General features: G+C 40.9%; 1 protein-coding gene across 1 annotated transcript in view; it reads right to left on the reverse strand.

Annotated features, from left to right (window-relative positions):
• Positions 1-17,166, reverse strand: part of LOC146811607 (extracellular calcium-sensing receptor-like) — a 546,215-nt gene that overhangs the window by 30,816 nt on the left and 498,233 nt on the right. The window contains exon 4 of the mRNA XM_085615085.1: positions 6,050-6,173. Within this exon, the coding sequence (XP_085471211.1) occupies positions 6,050-6,173 (124 nt within the window). The remainder of the gene's footprint in view (positions 1-6,049; positions 6,174-17,166) is intronic.

Genomic DNA, 17,166 nt, shown 5'->3' on the forward strand with positions numbered 1-17,166 from the left:
ATGGCTAGGCACCACCAGGAAATCTATTCAGGGCGACTGTGTCGTGATTAACTTTAGGGACCCCGCTACTGTTACGCACATATGTAGCTGGCCCCGACATGATCAAGAGTCGCCCATCCAAACCCTCCCCCTATCATTCTTTTACCCTTCGGCAAGGTATGGGAAGGAAGAGGAGGGGTGGGAATTTGTGTCCAGAAGAGGACGTAGATGGAGGCCAAATGCAATGAGAGACTACCCCAGTCATAGAATTCTGCTGAATGATTACTTTCCCACATTTAACAGATTTAGCTACCTAGATATGGTGGACTGACTGGGTAGGACAGGGCTAGGGGAGGATCTGGGTCATAAAAGGCCTTCGCTCTATAACGCACAACCAGCCACCCCTTTACAGGAAAAAGAACCTGAGCAGAAACTAACTAATGGGGAAATTTGCCCGGGGATTCCTATCCTATTACCTACCACACCATTGGTGATACCTCCCGAAAATGAATTGATCGATTGTACGAAGAAGCATCCCATTGTCATTCCATCTCTCACTTCCGAAATAGAAAGGATTAGCTTGCCCTTTCTTAAAATCTTATCTTGGAACGTGGCAGGGTTGTCCAGCAAATTGATCTGTCCGGCTTGGAATGCCTTCATTAAGGATATGGACATATGCCTGTTCCAAGAAACTTGGACAAGGGAAGATCTTTCTTGTACAGGCTTTGCTGCATTTTCTAAAAATGCAAAGTGGAGGGGCAAAGGCCGTCCTTCGGGGGGCCTTGCAATTTGGGTGGCCACGAATCTGGGCTGTAGGGCTACTGTCTTTCCATTGAACACGGAGGACATTCTGGCTATACTACTGGAGTGGCCGAACTCCCATAGTCTTCTGGTACTAAATGTATACTCTAGGCCAGTTAACACCTCGCAAGAATCGTGTACCATCGAGGAGCTTGACTTTGCCTTAAATGCAATCCCGAAAGGCACCCCGTATGTACTAGGTGGCGATTTGAATTGCCACTTTGAGCCACTCCTGGGCTCTTTGGATGGATTGGCTCAGGATGAGGATCTCGCCTGGTCCATACCACCGTCGCAATTACCACCCCCTGGAGTTTGGTCCTCTTTGGCCCTGCAAATTACATCCCTTACTCTGAAGCATGGTCTTAGGGCCTGCAACGGAAGGTTAAAATCTGATATCCCACCAAGATGCACCTTCCAAAGAGAGGGTAAAGCATCAAGACTTGATTATATTCTGGTTCCTCTGCCCTTGTGGTCACATATAAGAGATTTTCGGGTAATACCAAGAGAAGACAGTGACCACAATGCTCTGGAACTAGAGTTTTACCATTCTGGTCTGGAGCCTAGGGGGAAGAAAAGGGACCAACCCGAGTCGGGGCTATTACTCTCGAATAATAAACGCAGAATAAAGTGGGAGAAACTAGCAGCTAAACCAGGGACGATATCTAAGCTGTACGCTTTACTAATCCCTACGTTTGAGATGGTTCAGGGCTTAAGCATGCAAGGTAGTACCCCGGGATTATTTAATCACTTGGGGCAACTTCATGCTGATCTTATTAAATCTACATCGCAAACTCTCACAAGAACATCCAAAAGGGCGAATGGGCCTGCTTTGGGTCCCCTCTGGTATAATACAGCTTGTCGGAAGGCCAAAACCAACCTCCTGACTGCAATTAAGGCAGGGAAGGGCCGTGTGGAAGTTAGGGATAGCAGAATGGCATACAAAACCCTAATTAAGAATGCAAAAAATGAATGGGAGCATCAAAAATGGGAGAATCTTACCACTTTTTTATTATGTGGGGATTCGCGCAAATTCTGGCGTTGCGTGAACACAGGGTCGGAGGAGCTGGTCTCCGCAATCGAGCCCAACATCTCAGCTAAGACCTGGCAAGATCACTTCCAGTCCCTTTACAAGCTACCTGATGGGACTGGAATTAATTCCGCTCACACGGAAAATAACAGTTCACGGGGGCTGTTATTTACACTAAAGGAGGTCAGAATGGCTATTACTGGTCTGGCAACAGGCAAGGCACCAGGCTTGGATGGCCTACCAGGTGATTTATTCAAACAGGAACCAGATGTTTGGGCGCCCTATTTCATGTTTTTATTTAATTCTATTTTGGGGGGCATGGCGCTGCCTGATACTTGGCTGGGCGCAGAGATTGTCCCAATATTTAAAAAGGGATCGCCTCTGCTCCCAGCCAATTATAGACCTATCAGCCTCATTGATGTCCCCCAAAAGTTATTTGGCAGACTTATCCTTAACCGCTTACAAGATTGGATCGAGGAGTGCGGAATTATGAGTACATATCAAGCTGGCTTTAGAAGAAGTATTTCTACTATTGACCAGATTTTCCGCCTGAATCTTATACACTGGAAGATTGTGCTAATCGAGGGTGGCAGCTTATACACGGTTTTCGTAGATCTCCGTGCCGCATTCGATTTAGTGCCCAGGGACAAACTGTGGGCTGTCCTGGTGGACCTTGGGGTTCCACCTGATATTCTGTCGATTCTGAGAAGATTGCACCAGGGAAACTTCGCCAGGGTTAGGTGTGGAAGAGGAGGAACTCTCACGGACCGCTTCCCCGTTGACAGGGGGGTTAGACAGGGTTGTGTGCTTGCGCCGACTCTTTTCTGCCTCTTTGTCAACGGGGTGATTAGCCATCTGAGCGGCTTGAGAAACACTGATGCTCCCAGGCTAGACAGCAGCAGGGTCCCCGCTATTTTGTTCGCGGACGATACCCTGCTGCTTTCTAAATCCCCCATGGGTATACAACGGATTTTGGACGGATTCGCGAATTTCAGTGTGACGCGTGGATTGGAGATTAATGCATCCAAAACCAAGTACATGATCTTCAACCCACCTTCGTCAACACGCGCTAATCCTGTTCTAGGGCCCTCTAGGCTAGAGAGGGTCTATACATTTGAATATCTGGGGGTCACAATTAATCCGTCCATGACCTGGGACTCACACCGAACTAAGGCGAACTTAAAATTGACCCAAATGATAGGTGGCATATCAAGGATGACACGAGGATTGACCTATCAGCCATTTTCTCCTCGCCTTCAAATTTATAGAATTCAGGCAAAAGGGGCAGTGACCTACGGAGGCGAGTTATGGGGGCATACTGCCACCCAGAGAATGCAGGTCACGGAGAATAATTTTCTGAGGCAACTGACAGGTCTCCCAACCAGTACCCCTCTCCTTCCTCTTAGACTCGACTTAGGTCTTAGACCTATCACAGAGGAGTTGGGTCTCAAACCCTTAACTTACTGGCGCAAACTTTGGTGCACGCCAGAACTGTTAAACTACAGAGCTGAGCTTCAGGAGATTATGCGATTTGCTAATTCTGCACAAATTCCTTGGCTTAGATACATTAAACAAACATGTGAGTCATTAGGCAGACCGGACCTCTGGCCCGATCCTGAAAACACCTGTCCTAGAATCTCACGCAAGTCTCTTGCCAAGGTTTATTTTGAGCATCATTTACGCGTTTTAATTAAGAATGTTCATGAGGGGTCCCTAACGGAAAACTTTTTGGGGTACAAAGACTCCTACCATCTAGAGCTTGCAATTGACAATATAGGCCCCCCGTTAACAAGGAAGCTTTTCATGCAGTGGCGGTATAGTACCCTGCCTCTCAAAGCGCATACTGGTCGCTGGGCAAGTTCTGAGTCTACATCACAATGTCCAGCTTGTGCTCATCCAAGTGAGACTGACTTACATATTATATTCTTTTGTCCTGCTTACAGAAGTGCAAGGAAATATTGGCTTGTTCCCCTCCTTAAAAACCTGGGCTTTAGAAGGTACCTTCCAGCATTCAGAATCTTAAAAAAAGATTTGTCGGCCATAATTGTATTTGCAGTTGCTAAATTTTTAACAGCAATGTGGTTCAGACGTAATCAATGTATTAAGTTATTATTAACTGAATGAATTTGTTTTACAAATTGGCCAATTGTTTTGTAACTGATTTGTTTTATTATTCCTGTAAAATTTTATTCTGTAACTCTTTTATGGTCCATGTGACCGAAATAAAGAGGTAAGAAGAATACTCCAATTTCTTACACTAAGGATACACTGTTCTGAACTGTGAATGCTACTCATGAAACTGAGAGAATAGAAACCCAGCCCTTGTATCTAAATCCTTGTTAAAACTATTTAAAAATGTACTTATGTTTCCAGAGGGTAAACCAGTGCCAGGTTGAAGCAAGCTGCAATGCTAACTCTCTCTATAGGAAACTCACCTTTATGTTTAGGGCCCAACACACACCCATGCATACACACACACACAAACACATGCACAACACACACAGCCCTAACCAAAAATCTATATTTTACTCATAATGAACTCAGCTGGCATTGACAAGCTTCTCCAGTACTTTGGCTAGTATGAGAGTAGGTAGATGGGCCTGCAATTGGCCGTGACTGGGGTTTGTCCAGAGGTTTCATGAGGAGCGACAAGTTGGTAATGAGTTTCGGGAAAATGAAGGTGTAGAGTGATAAGTTGAGAATGGATGTAAGGGATCAAGCCTTTTGGCGACTATGCGATACAGGCAAGGATCCGTTAGACTCAAGAATGAATAGAGTGTATAATGTTATCAGATTCAGTTGTGCTGCTGTCTGGCCAGCAGGTTAGTGCAGTTTCCGTATTGGTGCTGGCATCAGAGTGGAGGCTTTAAGGGTGAGAAGGTTCGGTTGAATTGCAAGGCTGTTGTAAATGGCATTGATTTTGTTTGTTAAGTAGTTAGAGAGTTCAGTGCAGAGTTCCAGGGATGAGGTAATGGTTGTGAAACTGGCAGATGTGGACTTTAATTCATTCACAATTGTGAGGATTTCTTAGGTGGTGTTGGCGATGTTTTTGGATCTGTTCAGGGAGGGCTCTCTCTTTGGGAACAAAAAAGTTTAGTAAGTGGCTTCATGAACCATGGTGGCTGCTTTGGAAACTTTCAGTGCCTTCAGAGGAGTCGCCATGGTGAAGGATCCTCTGAAGCCATAGAAATCTGTTCCAAGCAGACGGAGATCTCCAAATATAGTGGACTATAGTCCATCAGCTTAGCAGTGTACATCCTTCCAGTGTCCTGTTGGAATGTATACATTCTGCCAAGGATGTAAATCACAGCTAAGAGTTTTCACATCCAACTTCATGATATTTATTGATCCATGATCCACACATCATAAATGAATTTTGTAACAAAATGCAAATACTTTATTTTATTTTTTCTATTCTTTGATTTTGTTTCATACAGCCATCACATGGACATCCTGGCAACATATTTTCATCCCTTGTTGGACTTTATCAAGGCCAGTATTCACAGTTGCTGTCCTGGCATCCATGGTATAATCAATTAAACCAATCATACTAAGGTATCTTTTATGGCACTAATGTTTTACAATTTATCCAATGTCAACATTACAGTTTTTTAATAAGAAGTACTGATACACAACAGATTCAGATTAGCTTGTATGGTACAGGATTACATCTGTACAAAAACATTTACAAACAAAGTTGTCCCTCTAGAGTCGAAATTGAATTTATGGTGTCTCTACAAAGCACTAGTGCCGTGAAAAGATGTTCTACAAGAACTGATTTCATTGATAATGTCATCGATGCCATGAGATGAATGTTTAAACAGAAATCAATTAATAGAAAAAGAAGAAAAAAAGGACTTGCTTTTTTCTAATACATTATGGTAATGGTTTACTTTGTTATTGTGCAAATGGATATGCCAACTATGTAAATGTGAAATAACTGATTGTGCAGAGTTTGTTGGGACACTAGAGCACTGTATTTCAAGCTATGACTTTCCCAGGACATCCAGGATATAGGGACGCCCTACCCTTGGCCAGGTTGATGAATTAAGCAACACGGAGACCTCAGGTATTACTCATTAGGAGTGCAAATCGTACATTTAGTGGTAAGTCTCCTGCTCAGAAAAGTAGAGAAGGAACATCGATCAAAGTCTGAGCAGTTCCTTTGCATTGATGCCTTGCACCATTAAATGTATTGCAATTATCATTTTTTAACTAATTTAACAGCTTAATGTGACCCACCTGTTTGGTTGGTGATGCTTCCTTCGGAACATAGGACACACTCAAAGCAACATCTAGGCCTCCCTTCTATAGCTGCTTTTCTATAACCTGGATGACACGGCTCACTGCATATGGAGACAGGTACCTGAAGGCAAGTAAGTGGTAAAGAGAGCATATAAGAATGTAAAACATTCATTAATCAGATATGTTTCTATAGTACCTAGAAACAGGAGGATTTTGGCAACAGCTATACTGAGCTACATTAATGACTCTAGTACCTACATGTTCTAACGTTAATTCAGCACTTACATACAGAATATTTTGGACCAATAACATTTTAGGGGCCGATTCAATAAACCATTGCCTCAAGTAAGTTCGCCTTACAGACTGAAAAAGTCCCAAATCCACATGCAAAACTGCAAATAGATACACAAAGTCAGGAGCAGCACACATTTTCATCTTAAAATCGGACTTGCATATGAATCGTTTTCCTCAAAACTGAACATGCAAACACCACTTACATCGTCATTTAACTGTCAGTCATTCGATGGATTGATAGTGAGTGCTCTTTAAGGGAATAGCAGGTTGGTGGTTTGGGAAATGCAATGCAACAGATAAACATCGGCTGGATCATAACTTTTTGGACATTAACTAGTATTTGCCATGCTGTTCCCACAGATCTCTGAACTTCTAATTGTATGCCAACACACTGCAACTGAGACATAAGTATTATGTTATTTAGATTTTGTAAATTGCACTATTATCCACAAAGGTATCCTGGTGCTAAGCAGGAGTGTGTGCCCAGTCCTCCCTTTGGTAGGTTGGTTAATTATAAGGGTCGATAAGACCCATCCTCTGCGCACTATAACAACAGGTGAAATACCTGGACTTATAAAACATTGTTATCATCACAATATTAGTATTTATATTTTTCTTTTCGGAAACATAAATTCCACAGCAGATTCAGAAAATAATCCAATGTATTTGCATAAATACATTCAGTCTTTATTCAAAGAATGTCCATAAGTTCGTCATATTCATTCCAACTCCGAAAATTAATAGTAAATTCAAAGAATTATCTTGCTGCCCAATGCATTTCGAGCCAAAGTTGGCCCTTCTTCAGGGGCCCAAATTCTAAAATATAAACGGAAAAATATGATACTATACAGGAATAGTACTAACATCATCAATATCAAAGCAGCATTTATATGATACATGGAAAAGTAATAGTAAATCGTAGATGTATTTGTAAACGACATGTAAGTTAACAGAAAGCCCTCCACCAAAGAGTGACGCTTGTCAGGGTGTGTGCTTAGTCCAAATTCAAAGAGACTGCTACGTAATCTATAGAGGTCAAAAGGCATATCTTGAGTTTAAAGACGCTGTTTAAAACAATCCAAGTGGTGTCCACCAAGGTGATTATTGAAGCGTAATTAGGGAATACCTTCTCTCTCATGCGTATATACGCTAGTGGCCAAGCAGTTAAGTAGATGCCTGAAATGATAACGGATTCAATAAAAATCTATACCGTGGTTAATGTATCACTCTGAGAAACTGCTCTATAGTAGTCTCATTTCGTGGGAGACGATAAATGAACATATCATACCGTGCGGGGAAATTCAAAGTCTAGATGCCAAGACCCTCGAAGTCGGCGTGGCGGACTTGGGAGGGTTCTGCCACAGTTTCGCTTGGTTTTGGAAACAGCTGTCCGTTACGTGGTAATAGGCGAACAGTTTAGAGATAAAAGATGGACTGATCATACACTGAAAGAAACTTTCATGGAAACTGAAGCCGAACGCTAAAGTGCTTATCTTAGAGTGTAGAGAGAAAATTCGGCCGCCATCTTAACGCTATAATTAACATAAGCGAGACTAGAGTCCAAGTAGCTAATACAACTGACGTTCGTCTGAGGAATGAGTGGAACTGATCAGTGAGCTATAGAAATATATAAAAAGAAGTGCAGAGAACAAAATAAAAAAACCCAAGTGAAATGTCGTGAGTTTAAAATACATCTGAATTCAGCGCATAGTTATCATGCAGAACAAGCCTGTAACATTATTTATGTCATACTCATAAGTAACATGAATAGTCTATTCTGTCATTAATTCCCCTATCTATCAAGGTATCTAATCGTTTTATCCAGAATGTTTCTCTTTGCAAAAGACCTCTGGTGAGATCCATGTCTGAATGGTGTACAACCCTTTCTAATACTGAAAATTTTAATTGGATCCAGATCCCAGTCAACCACCAGGAACATTAAAAACCGGAAAACCAGGAGAAGTCACCGGAAAGTCAGGACAAACACAGAGTCAGAAACAAACTTAGTGGTTAATATTTCGTCCAAAGAGTTCACTCCATCACAGATTCAAATTCTTAATAAAGGACTGGGCTTTGTCCCCACATATGACACTAACATTCTCGAATGTGAAATAGCCCTTATTAAGTTTTTGAGAATTCTGCGTCTTAGACATTTCTTTACGAACGTGCTACCACCTAAAAAAGAAGAAGTCTCAGAATTTCTGGAATTTCGCCCAAAATCCAAATTCCAAGCACCTATTACCCACAAAATACTGGATTCCTTTGAGAACCTAGTAAGAAAAGATTTCCATCAGTTGCATTTTAAAAGAACTAAGACCAATTTAACCAAACATGAAACCTACACGCTTCGTTCTATCCAGAACAATGCTGAAGTGCAGGTGCAAAGAGCGGATAAAGGCGGCGCTATTGTCATAATGGACAGTTCATTTTACTTTAACGCTGTTCAAGATCATGTAGCAGATCTACAGACATACTTGCTGTTAAACAAAGATCCTATCAATGAACTTAAAACTACTCCCAAGAGCATCCTGGAACATGCCCTTGAGATAGGATGGATTACCACTGCCACTAAACAATTTCTCACTGTGGATTACCCTCGCAAACCTCTACTATATATGTTACCAAAAATCCACAAAGATCTGTACAACCCTCCCATGCGTCCGATAGTCACCGGATGTGGTACTATCTTTGAACCTCTTGATTATTTTTTGCAACCTTTTGTCCAAGAATGGAGTTCCTATATAAAAGATACCAAGGACTTTCTACAAAAATTGGAGACTGTAGTTCTCACAGAAGAGATTTTACTTTGCACGATTGATGTTAAGTCACTGTACACTTCCATACCACACACTGCTGGTATGGAAGCTGTAGAGTGGGCCTTGCTGCGTCAACCTTCACTGCGAGCTGATAAAGTGTTTATACTTGATATCCTACACTTCTGTCTGTACCATAGCTATTTTCATTGGAACAATAATTTTTTTCTTCCACAGCAAGGTACTTCGATGGGCTTTGCAGGGGCCCCTGCATACGCCAATACCTTTATGACCAAATTTGAATCTGAAATAACAAACCAACAATTTGGGGCGACATACGCCCCAAGCCAAAGGCACAGTGTTCAGTCCTTGAATCCTCAATTAATATAGCAACCAATTAATAATTTTGTTTTACATGTAATCACTAGCTTACACAGTCTTTTCTCCTAAGTCTTGTTTGATCCACAAGTGCGATATAATGCCAATTTTCCAGGTTTCTTATGACATTGATGTGCCCATCCGGACCTCTATGCTATAACACGTACTGACGCATTTGTTTCATCCAAAGGCAGTTTTTATTAGAATACCCAATGCATTTCGGGCTACTGAAGCCCTTCGTCAGGGGTCACTACAAGTAATAATAAAGACACATAGTAGTTCCTGAAACATTTTCAGATACTCAATGCTCTACTCCAATTGTTAAAGTTAAATGCCTTTCGCTTAGCCCACGCTGATCGCTTCCTACGACATTTCACTTGTTTTTTTTAATTTTGTTCTCTGCACTTCTTTTGTTATATTTCTATAGCTCACTGATCAGTTCCACTCATTCCTCAGACGAACGTCAGTTGTATTAGCTACTTGGACTCTAGTCTCGCTTATGTTAATTATAGCGTTAAGATGGCGGCCAAATTTTCTCTCTACACTCTAAGATAAGCACTTTAGCGTTCGTCTTCAGTTTCCATGAAAGTTTCTTTCAGTGTATGATCAGTCCCTCTTTTATCTCTAAACTGTTCGCGTATGACCGCGTAACGGACAGCTGTTTCCAAAACCAAGTGGACCTGTGGCAGAACACTCCCAAGTCCGCCACGCCGACTTCGAGGGTCTTGGCATCTAGACTTTGAATTTCCCCGCACGGTATGATATGTTCATTTATCGTCTCCCACGAAATGAGACTACTATAGAGCAGTTTCTCAGAGTGATACATTAACCACGGTATAGATTTTTATTGAATCCGTTATCGTTTCAGGCATCTACTTAAACTGCTTGGCCACTAGCGTATATACGCATGAGAGAGAAGGTATTCACTAATTACGCTTCAATAATCACGTTGGTGGACACCACTTGGATTGTTTTAAACAGCGTCTTTAAACTCGAGATATGCCTTTTGACCTCTATAGATTACGTAGCAGTCTCTTTGAATTTGGACTAAGCACACACCCTGACAAGCGTCACTCTTTGGTGGAGGGCTTTCTGTTAACTTACATGTCGTTTACAAATACATCTACGATTTACTAATTCTTTTCTATTTATCATGTAAATGCTGCTTTGATATTGATGATGTTAGTACTATTCCTGTATAGTATCATATTTTTCCGTTTATATTTTAGAATTTGAGCCCCTGAAGAAGGGCCAACTTTGGCTCGAAAGGCATTGGACAGCAAGATAATTCTTTGAATTTACTATTCATTTTCGGAGTTGGAATGAATATGACGAACTTATGGACATTCTTTGAATAAAAACTGAATGTATTTATGCAAATACATTGGATTATTTTCTGAATCTGCTGTGGAATTTATGTTTACGAAAAGAAAAATATAAATACTAATATTGTGATGATAACAATGTTTTATAAGTCCAGGTATTTCACCTGTTGTTATAGTGCGCAGAGGATGGGTCTTATCGACCCTTAATATTGTTGGTTATTACTGGCATTTGTGACTGTTGCATTCCCCCCCTGCAGCACGCTTTTATATAAAAGTGTTTAAGACTGTGAAAAGTTTTTGTTGTTGGCATGTGTGTGTGCAACATATGTGCACAGATCAATTTCAAGAGTGCAATAGGGTGTCATTTTGATACCCTTGCACCCTTGAAATTGCATGAGCAATTTGCGAGTACCTACTGGTACTCGCAAATTGCTCATGCAATCTCCAGTTCATTCCTATGGGCCTGGAGGCCCATAGGAATGAATGGGACGGCATTCCTTAATTGCGACCCGCAATTTGCGAGTCGCAATTAAGGAATGTGTAGGAATCGCTATTTTTATAGTGATTCCTACATGCATAGGCTTTTGCAATTCCTTAATTGCGATTCCTTAATAATCGCAATTAAGGAATTGCAAAAGCCTACGTTGATGCATGTGCCAGTTAGTTGGTAACTGTGCAGGGTAAAACCATGTCTGGTTAATGGCTCCTCTGACTAGAAGTATATTTAGCAGATTTTTGCTACAAGAAACAGAATAATGCTAGATGTAAGGGTCTGGTCAAGGAAAACTATAACTTAACATTTAGAAAAAATACATAAAAGTGGGGATATGGAATTTGTTGTGCTTAAACCAAATTCTGCAAGGTGTGCCCATTTTCATGTTGAAAAAAGTCGAAATAGGTGGCCTTTTCCACACAGTAAATACCTTATCCTAGGATAATGATATTCACCATTTGTAAGAAATACCCCAGCAGTTCCACCCAACTTGTATTGAGGGCTTAGTGAGTTTTAAGCAGCAGCAACATCTGCAGGAAATGTTGATATTGTGGTCCCACCAAAGAATCCAAACTATTTATCTCAAAGGAAGTCACTTAAGGTGAATTCAATCTCAAAGACTAAGCACAAAAAATCTAAAAGCTACCACAGCTATTTTCAACAAGGATACACAGTAATATCAAACCCATAATCTGAAATATTTGTACAAAAAGGGACCAAAAATTGCCTTCTTTTTTTGTGGACCGAAAGAGGATTCTAGTGTTTGTGGAGGGCCTATTTCTAAGAAGGAAGGTTCTAAACAACTTATTTTTCAACTATAACTGTGCCCAGCTACATTGTGAAATGCTGGGATTGGCTGCTAAGGCAGCGTAGGAGAGTGCTGTTTAGTGCACTCATCTCCCTACAGACATGTGGACCAGCATCTCCTTGAAGGCAGTTAAGGGAAGGCTATTACTCCTTGCCACCAGTACTGATGCAGTTAAAGGTATTTGCAATGTTCTTATGCAGATGTGAATACAGCTGCCAGCGTTCTTGAAGAATTCAGTCTAGGAATAGGTTCAAACTAGTGTAATATTGTTGAAGCCATTGAATTATATTTTATTGCAGATTGCAGCATTTATATTGTGCTTAATACCACTATTTGGGGCACTGAAGAGCTTGCCTCTTTGGGAGCATGTTAAGCCATGTAGGGTGTGAGGTTAGGAGGAGGCTGTCTTTATTTCTTGACCCTATGAAGGACATTTCCATACCATGTGTGATGACCACCGAGGTGCGATTTTTATGTGTAGGATGCAGTGCTTAGCAGTATGGTTGATGAAGATGTATGAGAGATAGACATGTCGTTTTTGGTGTTCAGTAAATTAGAAGCTTTGTGCTACTCTACAGGTCCCTTTATGGTATTTCTTATGTTTATGTTCTGCTTAAATGGGTATAGCATTGGTTTGTCCACCCTAATATTTTGTTTCAAATGGTGTCACCTTGAGTAGGCATGGTGGTAGAGAGAAGTGGTGAGAATATCAGCTGATATGGGCTCTCGTGAATGTTATCCCATACCTGAAATGCCTTTGTGAGATATAAGTAAGAGTTCATAGAGTGTAGTTTGGTGGGGCCTGCTGAGCTGAACTGCGTTTTAAATCCTTCGATTTACCAGCAGTATGTGACAGATCTCTTTAATTATTTCACGCTTCTTCAGTTTGTGATGGCTGGTGTATTGGCTGGTACAGTAGTGGGTAATGGACAAGCCCTGTTGGCAGATATATCTTATATGAATACAAGAGAATTAAGCTACAGTTGTTTGCTGACTGATAAGCATTATAGTATGAGTGTTAGTGTGGGACCAAAGGGGTATATATGAATTGACTTTAATATATGATACTCAGCTTAGTCATAGTTCAGTCCTATTTAAAGGTGCAATTATCTTTCCAGGTTCTATACTATAGTTGTTGAATGATTTACTTATCTTGGAAATAGCTTTGTTTCAACTGTTTTATGAAGTGTATATACTCCTCAATGTTTTGAATCCTAGCTGTTAGGAAGTTCTGTAGCTTTGTGGCTTGTACCAAGAAAGCAGTGCCTTCTCTGGGTTTCTTTAGATAAGATGATATGATGATCCGTTGTACAAGCCTGGATGCAGTGTACTGTTTTGTTTGTATTGCTTGAATTTAATTGCAGCTATAGTTATCCTTGAGAGACTCTGTGGACAATAGAGAGTGCCTTACCCATTCCATCAACCTGCTTGTGTGGGACTTCCTCAAAATAGGAGAAGACGTCCTCAGTGTGCTGCTCACCTGTCAAAGGATTTGCACCCATATTCTCTTTTTCCTTAAAGATTTGAATTCCTTGAAGATCATTAAGCAAGCTAACAAAGGCCTTGTAAAAACCTTCAAGCTAGAGGCTCCAACTGATTGGAACTCCACCTTATGTATGTTATAACGCCCATTTCAGCAGCATATACTTATAATTGATTATGTGCTACAAAGGTGAGGAAATACCAAATCCATGGCACTCAGTTTTGACAAATGAGGACTAATAGAGTTCCCAACGAAAATGTTTACATCTTTGACAGTTTGACATAGAAAGTCAGCAAGCAAGCATGTACTGTGCATTAAGTCATTGCATTGGGCACATGTCACAGGCCCATTTGAATGAGGCGGAAGAAGCATTTACCAATGCTAATGAAGAAGCAGCGTGTTTGAGCAACAACTTACTCCTTCATCTGGATACCAATAACAGGCTATAGTGATCATGGTCTCCAAAGAGTGCATCTGGTCCACTATATAGGATCCTTGATACAATCATGGGCTGTCTAAGAACTGTAACATGAAGAAAATGGTAGGACATTGAGATGAAAGATGACAATGTTGTGGTCAAAGAAGAGCTGATATTTTGCCTTCACTGACTTCTGAAGAGCACAATGCTGACTCCAGCAGCATGTCACAATAGCAGTGCACACCACTGGTAAAACTGTGACCACTCCATATCACACCATCTGCTTCAAAACCAATGCCAGCAGCATTGCTAGAAACATCTTTTGCTGTGGGGTGGTTGATATAAGTTGCAGGACTTACATCAAGCACACAAATATATGAACCAATGAGCAGCAAATGTCAATTGTTACAATAGACAAGATGTGACATGAGCACTTGGATTAACAGAAAATATTCACAATAGATCAAGACCCATTGATCTATTGGGATGGGAAAAGCAGGCAGTGGGCAAACATTGGCATGGTTGCAAAAAAATATATAGCATGTCCTGTGGCATGCACATCATCCTAGTAGGTTGTCAGTGCAGCTGTTCCATCTACCATGGTCAGAACAGCCAGTTTCCTTCAAATATGGAAAGGCAATGATTAAAGCATTTCATTTCTAAAAGTTATCAAGCACCAGGAAAAACACAAAAGTGGATGATTGTTATTTCTCAAACATTACAAGTGTGCTGTGTAATCGTCCTTAAGAGGAAGTCCCTAAATATGACTGTGAACTGTGTATATTGGATTAATAAATTAAAAAATAAATATAGAATATCTGCTATAAAAAATGAACAGAACTCTTTGTGTTATAACTGCCAAGGGATGCAAACAAACAAACATGGGCTATTGTGTTTTGTTTGCAAGGCACAAACAGATAATCAAAGACTCAGCAATTTTGGACCGGTGAGTGGTGATAAGCAAAGACATCTTGAAATGAACAAGTCTGCAATGGACGATGTCATGTCCTCAAAGAACTAGTGCCTCCAATGCCTAAACTTTCATTCCACTGGTTAACTGTCATTGGAGATTGAGAGGAATGCAATGCATATGTGTATGGCTTCTATGGAAAAAGAGATGCATAGATGTCACACTGGTTTGGAAACTAACAACCTGGATTAATTAATGAATGCTAAATAATTAGAGTGACAACAAAAAGGGGCTTAGCTAGACTTGATATTTTCAATGTTTGGCTGATCATTTTGCCCCCACACATCTATATGTCTCTGGAAGTGTTAATAGAATAACTTTAGGTTAACTGCCCATCAGCTTCTATTAGTTTTATTTTATTTATTTAAACAGTTTTATATAGCCCTGGCTAGACCAGTAGGTATCAGAGCGCTTTACATAAGGTCGACAATGTCACAACAATGATAATTACACGTTACATCAAATATAACAGACACATTAGAGGGAGAGAAGGAGAGACAAATAGAGAGGGAAGGGAGTGAGGGGGAGTGAGAAGGGAGAGGACGAGGGGGACGATGGAATAAAAGACAAAGGGAAAGTCAGCCCAAAGACCAATGGGTAGGTGACGGCCGAGGAGGTAATCCAAGCCAGTCTCCCCTATAGCTCTCAAAGGAACAAAGGAAGCTCCAACAGGCATCGGACAGAAAGATGGATAGAAAGGAGACAAGGAAAAAGCAGAACGGCAGAAATACGATGAAGGGGGGGTGGGCGAGACAGGGAGAAGGGGAGAAACTGTGCCCAAGGTCCGGCTTAGACCTCTCAGTTTACCTTGACTCAAAGTGTCAATCTATTTCTTCTTCAACAGGTCTGTCTCTCATTGGGAGAAAAGAAAGTCTGCACATCCAGCCCACAACAATCATTTTTAATTGTTTGAGTGTTTTCCCATTGAGGGTATCTGCAGCCACTTGCCTGGGAGTGGTATTTAATTGTCCTTTGGTTAATTGTACTTATGTCAGCTTATGCTCCTTACTCTTAGACTTTGCAAACCATATTTATCTTGACTTTCAAATATTGTACTTTTTTTCTCTTATTGAACAGTCTTCTCTTCTGCATGGGACCTCAATTGTGCTTCTACCCTGGTTTACAGCCGTGCCTCCTTGATAGACCCTGGCAGAATGCATTTGCACTATTCTTTGCAGTATCTCTTTTTTCTTATCCTTCCTGCTCTGATGAGCAGGAAGGGAGAGGTTTAGGTTCCGATGGCGGCAGAGGAATGGAGAATTTATTCTCTGAGTACTACCACTTAGTTGTGATTTCAGAGAGCAGGGCAGCGCACATCTATTAATAATGGAATGGGACTCGTGACAAGTCATGACGGGGGTGACAAGGCCATAATCAGTTTTCCAGGACTGATTGCAGGATGGTGGAGCAAATGCCCATATAGAAGGTGGCCTTGCACCGTGGCACAAGTAGAGAGAGTTAGGGAGAGAGAATGGTGAAACCTCTTTCTTCTTTGTGATGGCCCACATTTAGGCCTCTATCGATAGACAGGCAGACCTTACCTGGTACCAGGGATGCTATTGAAGGCCAATTAATAAAGCAAACCACTAAACTAACAAAGAAAGTAACTGTTATATATTACACAGCAATATTTATTTCTATAAAAATCTTCATACCCAACACCACGCATAAGGTACCCTCCACCTCCGTAACCCCTAAAAACATAAATCTTAAACGATCCCTTCCCAACTGATACAAAAAACTCAAGACCATCAATAAACCCACCCGTCTAACCCTAAAAAACACAACCCTATACCACCCCTTCCCAAACTTATCAACCCATACCACCCACAACAGCCCCACTCATTCCCCAATTAAAAGACCCTCTAATTTGTCCATTTTGCCATTGTGTATTTATGGTCCAGTAACCTTTTTAATTGAAAATACATTTTACTTTTGACTTTGTGTACAAATTTTCACCAACTATGGCAATCACTTAGTATAGTTAGCAGACCAGCTTGTGTGCTCTTCTGTTAAGATGAAAAATGTAAAGGGGTGAAAAAGATGTGTGTTCTCACTTTAGCTGTCCTAGGAAATTTTGCTTGCAACAACTACACGGAGCCTACTTTATGGATTTAAACTAAATGTGGCTTAATGGTAGAGCTTTACTGATAATGTAAATTAGTTTATTAGTTTTTGATAAAAAAGATTAT

Source organism: Triturus cristatus, chromosome 7 (genome assembly GCF_964204655.1).
Source record: "Triturus cristatus chromosome 7, aTriCri1.1, whole genome shotgun sequence".
Lineage (NCBI taxonomy): Eukaryota > Metazoa > Chordata > Amphibia > Caudata > Salamandridae > Triturus > Triturus cristatus.